General features: G+C 48.7%; 1 protein-coding gene across 1 annotated transcript; it reads right to left on the bottom strand.

Moving 5' to 3' along the window:
• Positions 1–5672: 5672 nt before the first annotated feature.
• On the bottom strand, positions 5673–8171 carry LOC113594101 (uncharacterized). The gene is made up of 4 exons (XM_027040485.2): positions 8127–8171; positions 7247–7945; positions 7078–7157; positions 5673–6793 (listed from the first exon to the last, which is right to left on the bottom strand). Exons 1-4 carry the CDS (start codon positions 8169–8171, stop codon positions 6787–6789), a joined length of 831 nt encoding a protein of 276 aa, XP_026896286.1. The 3' UTR covers positions 5673–6786.
• Positions 8172–8624: the final 453 nt, after the last annotated feature.

Raw genomic sequence — 8624 nt, 5'->3', positions numbered from 1 at the left:
GAAGAATCCATGCTCAGTGGAAAATAAAGCAAAACATGAACATACACCACTAGGAAACAGGCAGCTAGGAAAATATTGGCCACACATAAAACATTATGCACCAGAAACTCTTCAAGGCATATGAATTTGAAAAGACGTAGATGGGAGTAAGTAAAGAATTAAAATAGCAGAGGTAGTTTTCTATCAGGATAAACAGAGAGTGAGACTCTTTAGTTTGGAAAGAGAATAGATGAGCTCAAAGTCCATGCAAGCCTGAGGTTTAGCTGGCTGGAGTCAACAGAGTCAACCAATGAAGTGTGGAATCATAGGACTTGGAGATAAGAAGTCATTTTGTGACAATATTAACTGATATGAACAAATATACCATAATCAGAAAGTAATATAGGACACTCATTAACTTGAGAATAATACTGTAGATCTTTTTAAAAATTTTTTAATGTTTATTTATTTTTGAGAGAGTGAGAGAGAGAAAGAGAGAGAGAGAGAGAGAGAGAGAGAGAGAGAGAGAGAGACTGTGGGTGGGGGAGAGGCAGAGAGAGAGGGAGACAGAATTCCAAGCAGGGTCCAGGCTCTGAGGTGTCAACACAGAGCCCAATGCGGGGCTCTAAATCACGGACGGAAAGATTATGACCTGAGCCAAAGTCAGACACCCAACTGAATGAGCCACCCACGTGGCCCAATACTGTAGATCCTGAAAACAAATAGGATCTAGTAGGGTTTTGATAGATGGTTGCTTCATAATGGGTTGCGGAAGAGAAGTTAAGGATAGTCAGAACATATTCTCAAGATCTTTTAACACTGATATAAAAACCGAAAATGGCTACATTCTCCACCCCACAACAAAGCAATAAAATGAGAATCCTTGAGTGCATTCTGGGTCAGATGGTTCTTTGGTTAGATTCTGAAAGATTGATCATCCGACAAATAATTACTGAGCAATTACTATGTTCTAGACATTGTGCTGAGATTACATGTTGGAATAAAACTACCTTAGGACTCAAGAGAGAGAAGGCAGAAAATAAACAATAATGAGGACATTTTATAATATATTAAAATGTGCTACATAAGAAAAAGTAGAGGAGGGCCAGGGGAATTGGGGTGCCTGAGGGAAAGACGTGGCAATATTGAATGAGATGGTCCCAGGAGGCGTCGCTGGGAAGATGAAGGGAAGGGCCGTGTGGAGGAAGGGAATTCTGGGCAAAGGGAACAGTGATGAGTTGAGAATGTCCTTGGATGTTCAAGCAATGGCGAGGAGATTCATTGTGTCTGGGCAGTGAAATGACTGAGTTGGAAAGAAGAGAAAAATGAGGTGGACCCTTATTTTCTGGGGGAAGTCAGCACTTTTAAGAGAGGAGGACCATGAAATGAGTCACATTTTACAGGGACATTGGCTCTTGTGCTGACATCGGACTGTGGGGAAAGAAGAGGAAGAAGGCAGCGAGCAAGGAGTTAGGAGGGATCCAGGGGAGATGGCGGTGGTTTGGAGTAGGTTGGAAGCAAGGAAGGTGGTGAGAAGTAGTTTCTGGATTCTATTTTGAAGGTAGAACTGACACACTTCCTGATAGGTTGGGAACAAAGAGAAGTTAAAAATGATCACTCTGGTTTGTGGTCTGAGCAACCGAAATCTCTGAAGACTGGAAAAGCAGAACCTGGGGCAGGACCAGTAGTTCAGGTTAGTACATCACAAGGATGCTTGTTAGACATCCAGAGGGCAATGCCAATTAGGAAGTTTGTCTACATGAGTGTGGGGTTCAGGAGGGAGAGTCAGAGCTGGAATTGTGAAGTTGCGAGCTATCCATGCATAGGTGGTGTTTAGAGCCTCGGAACTGACACCAGATGCAATAAGGAAGTTAGTGGTATTAATCCATTTTTTGTTCTTACTTCCAAGGATCCCATGATCAACTGGTCAGTGTGATACACATAAGGCTACATGTCTTGATCCTCGGAGTCCTTTCCCGTCCCAATCCTAACCAAGACGGAGGATGATTCTCCTTTACTTTGTAGGAGGATGAAAACAAAGTGTTCAGTCAGTCATATGGGGCTAGAAGCCTGGATTGATTCTGATTTTGTCAATAGTGTATGACGTTGGGTAAGTTAACTAACTTCTCTGAGGCTCCGTTTTCTGATTTCATTTTTTTAAAGTTTATTTATCTATTTTGAGAGAGAAAGAAAGCACGAGTAGGGGAGGGACAGAGAGAGACGAAGAGAGAGAGAATTCCAAGCACTCTCTGTGCTGTCAGCGCAGAGCCTGATGCGGGGCTCGAATCCACAAACCATGAGATCATGACCTGAGCTGAAGTTGGATGCTTAACTGACTGAGCCACCCAGGTGCCTCTCTCATTTCATTGTTTTTTGTTTGCTTTTTAAATTTATTTTAGAGAAAAAGAATGTGAGTGTGGCAGAGAGGCGGAGGAAGAGAGAGAGAGAATCTTAAGCAGGCTCTGCACTCAGCGCAGAGCCTTTATTGGGGCTGAATCCCACAATCCTGAGGTTATGACTTGAGCTGAAATCAAGAGTCAGATGCTCAACCAACTGAGCCACCAGGTGCCCCTCATTCCTTTTTTAAAAAGTTTATTTAATATTAAATATATTTTATTGTCAAGCTGCTTTCCATAAAACACCCAGTGCTCATCCCAACAGGTGCCCTCCTCAATGCCCATCACCCACTTTCCCCTCCTCCCTCCCCCCATCAACCCTCAGTTTGTTCTCAGTATTTAAGAGTCTCTTATGGTTTCCCTCCTTCCCTCTCTGTAACTCCCCCCCGACCCCCCGGTCTTCTGTTAAGTTTCTCAGGATCCACATATGAGTGAAAACATATGGTATCTGTCTTTCTCTGTATGACTTATTTCACTTAGCATAACACTCTCCAGTTCCATCCACATTGCTACAAAAGGCCATATTTCATTCTTTCTCATTGTCAAGTAGTATTCCATTGTATATATAAACCACATCTTTATCCATTTGTCAGTTGATGGACATTTAGGTTCTTTCCATAATTTGGCTATTGTTGAAAGTGCTGCCATAAACATTGGGGTACAAGTGCCTCTATGCATGAGCACTCCTGTATCCCTTGGGTAAATTCCTAGCAGTGCTATTTCTGGGTCATAGGGTAGATATATCTTTAATAAAAAAAAATGTTTATTTATTTATTTTGAGAGAGAGAGAGAGTGAGCAGGGTAAGGGGCCAAGAGAGAGAATCCCAAGCAGGCTCTGCACTGTCAGCACAGAGCCCAACTTGGGGCTCGATCCCAGGAACCATGAGATAATGACTTGAGGGAAAAATCAAAAATTGGACAATTAATCAACTGAGCCACCCAGGTGGCTCAGTCCTAAACCGCAGATGATAATGGCTATCACAAAGAGTTGCTGTGAAAAATCAATGAATTGATGCAATTCAAGTACTTAGTACAGGGCTTGGTGCACATATGTACTTAATAAATGTTAGATTAAAACACCGAGCTAAGACATTCAGTGAATGGGGATATAACGATTGGACTTTTGCTCTTGTTGTGGAATGGCGGCAGGTTCAAGTTCTTTTCTTGGAGGATGTGTGTGTGGGAGGTGAGTAGGTGACTAGGTGAGGGGTCCCTGATCATTTGGGGTGCTCTCAGGCTGAGCTGATGCTTTATAGTTTCCCACATATTTATCAAATGAGTGGAAAACACCCTCCCTTCTTTTTTGCACATAGCAACTGAAATAGTTACTAGAAATGATTGCTTTTAATTAACCTTCGGTTTTGTGACCCTTTGCTACATGCTCCCAGTTGAATTTTGGGAACCCACTTACATCACAGTGGGATTGTGCTGTGTTCCTCAAGTGTTACTGGTAACAGTGGTGGTGGTAGAGGTTGAGGCTGTGGGTGAGCCCCCCATCTGGCCCCGAAATGGTCTAGGTGTCCTCCACCTGGCACGGGCCCGTGGTCTGGCTCTTTCCTGAAACCCCACCACGGTGCCAGTTACTGAACGTCTTTCTCACTTCTGTGTCCTCGTCTGATGCTGCCCCCCGCCCCTTGCAAGATTGGTTCCTATTCCTCCTCTGGGTCACCTCCTTAGATAGATCCTCCCTGACTGATCAATCTATCATAAATCCTCCTATCATTCTACTTCTCGTGCCTTTTCTAACCTGCGTCACAAACTAATTGAATGTGCAGGTGTATCATGTTATCTGACTCTTCTGGACCGGAAGGTCTGTAGGGCCAAGACTTTACCTTTTTTGTTCACTATCCAATACCTGGGGCACACACATGCACACGTGCACACACACACACACACACACAATGTTGAAAATACCCACCCTCAAGTTCTTCTCTAAAACTGCTTTTGAGGAGAACCCAAGCCAAGAAAGCTAGCATTTTAATTCTTTTGTCAGGTCATTTTCTGTATTTCCATCTTGGGTCCCCGGCTGTATTTTGGGTTTCTAAAGGGCAGGCATCAGATATTCTTTTTTGTATTTTCCCACAGCTACTTATTCAGGGCCTGGCAAATATCAGCGTAGATACGTTGATTTTGATTTGATTTGACAGAAGAAAAGAATACAGTGGCTTTTTGCGCCCCAAGGGAGGCCAGAATCACTTCTGGTGTAGAGACCTCTGCCTAATGCTGGATAAGGCTGGGACCTGCCAGGGCAATTAGTATTTTCTCTTCCGTATACTCATCCAGCCTCTCTCCCAGGTCCCTGTACCCTTGACTTCCAGAAGCAGCAGGTCACAAGCTGCTGAAGTAGCACAGGGCCCACAGCTGGGGGCTCAGTCAAGGGGCCCTGCCTGCCACCTGCTCCCTCCAGGCTGGAAGTGACAGAGGGAAACCAGCCCGGCCTCCTCAGGGGTGGGATGCCCATGTCTGTCATCTGGTGCTGGAAACAGGATGTCAGGACCCTATGCCCACAAGGCCAGAGTCAGGGACTCAAAATGAATGAACGGATGACTTTAAAATTTGGCACCCCGCTTGACTGAATCTCATGGATATAGAGAGTGACAGGCAGTTGGTAAAGGTGCAAAGAGCATTGGACATATTCGGCAGGCAAGGGTTGTAGTTATGGGTCGACCACTAATTTGATGCTCCTCTGGTCATGTACCACTTTTCTGCCCACAGTTTCCTGAAAATGAGAAGGTTGGACCAGATGATCTCAAAGATTCCCCAGCTCTAGTGTTCTTAAGTTACAGAACTGGAAGGAACCTGATCCATCATTTATACTTCAAATAGTCTTTTATTTTTTCCTTAAAAAAACCTCACTGTTGGTAACAGCCCTATGTCTACTCTAAACCCGCAAGGAGACAGTGCCAGTACATTTGCTCTTACATATTCCCAGGCAGCTTTGTTTATCGATGTACCAACCTGACAGATACGTGGTCATTTCTTTTGTAACTGAAATTTTTATTGCGATCATTGTAGAATCACATTTAGTCGTAAGAAATAATACACTTCACCCAGTTTCCCCAATGATCACGTTTTGGAAAACCTTAATATGTTATTACAACTAGGATATTGACAAGGATATAATCCACCTACCTTATTCAGATTTCCCCAGTTTTACTTGTACTAATTTAAGTGTGTATAAGTTCTACATAAATTGGATCACCGGTTCTAAAACCACAAAGAAGGATCTCTTGTGTTGCCCTTCTACATACCTTGCCTTCCTCCTGGCCCACCTCATCCCCTATTTGGTTTCTCAAAAATCTTTTTATTTGGAAATATTTCAAATGTGCAGAAGTGCTTTAGTACACTCTGTACCCAGATTCACCGATTGTTAATATTTTCCCCCATTTACTCTACCATTTTTCCTATCAACGTGTTTTTTTCTGAATCACTTGAAGGTTAAATTGCACACATCATGTCTGCACAACACTTCAGTGTGTATTTCTTTTCATTTTTTTGATGTTTGTTTATTTTTGAAGGAGAGAGAGACAGAGTGTGAGCATGGGAGGGGGACAGAGAGAGAAGGAGACACAGAATCCAAAGCGGATCCAGGCTCTGAGCTGTCAGCACAGAGCCAGACTCGGGGCTTGAACCGGTAAACCACGGGATCATGACCTGAGCCCAAGTCAGAGGCCCACCTGACTGAGCCACCCAGGTGCCCCCTCAGTGTGTATTTCTAAGAAGAGGGATATTCTTCTGCAGGACCATAGGACAAGTTGTCAACAGCAGCAAATTTAACATTGATCCAATACTTTAATCTATCAGGATTCCAACTTTGTCCATTGAAATATCCTTTATAGCATTTCCTTTCCTTACACATTACATTAAGGATCACATTAAGCTGTCACGGCTTTTTAGCAACCTTAAATCTGGAACATTTCCAAGCCTTCTTTTGTCTTTTACCATGTTGACATGTTTGAAGAATACAGCCCCTACCTGCCCCTTTTTAACAGATGTTCCTCATTTGGGGTTGGTCTAAGGTGTCATCATCAGATTCAGGTTGTTGGTTCTCCCTGGAATACCGCACAGGTGATGTGTTCTGAGGACATGATCTCCGTCTGCTGTCATTGGTGATGTTAATTTTGACCACCTGGTGAAGGAAGATGTTGTCCACCTGCTCCTTTGTGAATAGTTCCCCCTTGCTGTTATAAGCCTCAACCATCTATATGGAGAGACATGTTAAGCCAAGGAAATATCTGTTCCCCAGTAAAATCCGCTCTACCGTTAGCATCCATTGATGATTCTTGCCTGAACCAGTCTTCACCGCACCCTTCAAATCCTCTACGAGTATTTGAAACCAGGTTTTCTATGCTTCAGCTTCCTTGCGTCTTTGGTTCTGGTCAGAATCCTCTCCGTGTCTTCCCAATGTCCTCTACGACCTTTGGGCAAAGAGTGGGCCGAATTAGTAGACTCAGCGGTCTCAACTGGAAATGAGCTAATGTGGGTTGTTCCGCGTTAAACTGTCCACCAGCGATTTGCATAGTACAGTGGCTTGTGAACACTTCCTGTATCCTTTTCGGATTCCGCCCGCCACCCCCGCCGCCCCCCCTGCTTCGGTGGCATTTTGTTCAGACTGCCATCAACAACTCCCGTGCCCCTGTCCCCTGGCTCTGCCCTCCCCCTGTTGAAGCCTCAGGGTTGCTTCCCTAGGAGACTGCCCGACCTGCAGGAACGCCACGCCTGGACTTCATTGCTTTGGCGGCAAACTGCACGCGCGAGTCCCGTGCTCCCCTTAGATTGACCCTAGACGGACAATAAGCGCGCAAGTGATAGAAAAAGCGCGCGGGGAACGGTAGGATAGCTTTTCCCCACCCAGGTATTCCGCTGGGTACCTCTCCGAGCCCAGCCGCAAAGGGCAAGGCGCAGGGCAGGCCTAGGGCCGCGGCCGCAGGGCAAAGGGGCGCTGCTGGCGGCAGCCGGAGCGCGATCCCCCGGGAGAGCATCCTGGAGGGCGGCCCGCAGGTGGCGGCGCGGGCCGGCGGGCGGGGCGGTGGAAGGGGAGGGCTCGGCGCGCGTCCGGCGGTGACGGCAGCGCGGAGGGGAGGTGCGAACCGCCCGCCCGCCCGCTCGCTCGGGAGCCATGGCGAGAGGCCGCGCCGCGGCGCCCGCATCAGTGCCCGCGTCTGCAGCAGCGCCCCCGCCCGCCGCCCCGGGGCCCACCCCGCCGCCGTCCCCGCGCGCCCCGAGCCCGTGACGCCCGCGCGCCGCGAGCCAGGCGCCCCCCCTCCCCCCGGAGAGGGGCTGCGCGCGGGAGGGAGCGCGGGGCAGCCGAGCACCCCGACGACCCCCGCGTCCCGGAATCCCGGACCCCGAGCTCGCGAGCGCCAAGTCGGCGGCGGGCAGCAGGGGGAGGGGGCGCCGAAGCCGAGCCCCGCCGCGTGCACCCCGGTGCCGCCCGGCCGGCTGCTGCGGAGGGAACGGGAGCCGCCGGGCGGCGGGGGGCCCGGCCGGGGACAACGGGGAGGAGGAGGCGGCCCGCAGAGCCGAGCGCTCGGGTAGCCCCGCGCGGGAGGCCCCCGGGACCGCGCCGGCTACGGGGCCGCGCTCCGAGCGCAGCTCGCAGGTAAGACCCGGGTCCGCGCGTCCAGCTGGGGTGGGGGCGGGGGGGAGGAGGGACACGGGTGTTCGGGGAGTGTGGGCCCGTGCTGCGGTGGCGGGAGAGGGTGGGCTCCGGGGCCCTGAGGGGCAGTACCCCTCTGGCATTGACCACACCTGAGGGAGGCCTTCGTGGGGCCCAAAAAGGTGCCCACAGGGCATGGTGGCGGTCACACCGCGTGGCCTGGATTCCGCGCTCCGGCACTCTTGAGATGACAGTGAGGCGACCTTCAGAGAGTCCCGAGCTGAGCCCGGCCAGAGCGCGAGCAGCACCTCGGTCCCCACTCAGCCGCAAAACTTAACGTAAATTACATCTTCTGAGTGGGTCCGGGACCGGACGGGTGGCTTTTAGGACCCTTCCTTTCCATTCTGAGAGTTAACAAGTTCACTTCTGTCACTGTTTGGACATGAGTTTTTAAATCCTTTTTCAATCTACCAGGGCAGCGTCTTGCAGGTAAAAACAAACGAAACGAAATGTAGTTTTTTTCTTTTGTGGAGTTGTGTTTAGGGCAGCACAAGTGAAAAGCCCAGCTGCTCCTAGGGCTGGCGCTGGTTGCGCACTCCCGGTTCAGCCCGCGTTTTAAACCCTTCCCTGTACTTGCTCAGAAACACATC

The sequence above is a fragment of the Acinonyx jubatus genome, chromosome C2 (assembly GCF_027475565.1).
Source record: "Acinonyx jubatus isolate Ajub_Pintada_27869175 chromosome C2, VMU_Ajub_asm_v1.0, whole genome shotgun sequence".
Classification (NCBI taxonomy): domain Eukaryota; kingdom Metazoa; phylum Chordata; class Mammalia; order Carnivora; family Felidae; genus Acinonyx; species Acinonyx jubatus.
The sequence above is the reverse complement of the archived record's forward strand: the minus strand, read 5'-3'. Positions and strand labels throughout refer to the sequence as shown.

Bases quoted from the DNA above. Each gene is read 5' to 3' on its own strand.
- LOC113594101 (XM_027040485.2), bottom strand. From the start codon at position 8,171: ATGCCCTGTGGGCACCTTTTTGGGCCCCACGAAGGCCTCCCTCAG. The intron at 7,946-8,126 runs GTGTGGTCAATG...GCGGCCCCGTAG, and splicing joins CCCACGAAGGCCTCCCTCAG to CCGGCGCGGTCCCGGGGGCC. The intron at 7,158-7,246 runs GTACCCAGCGGA...TTGTCCGTCTAG, and splicing joins TTGCGGCTGGGCTCGGAGAG to GGTCAATCTAAGGGGAGCAC.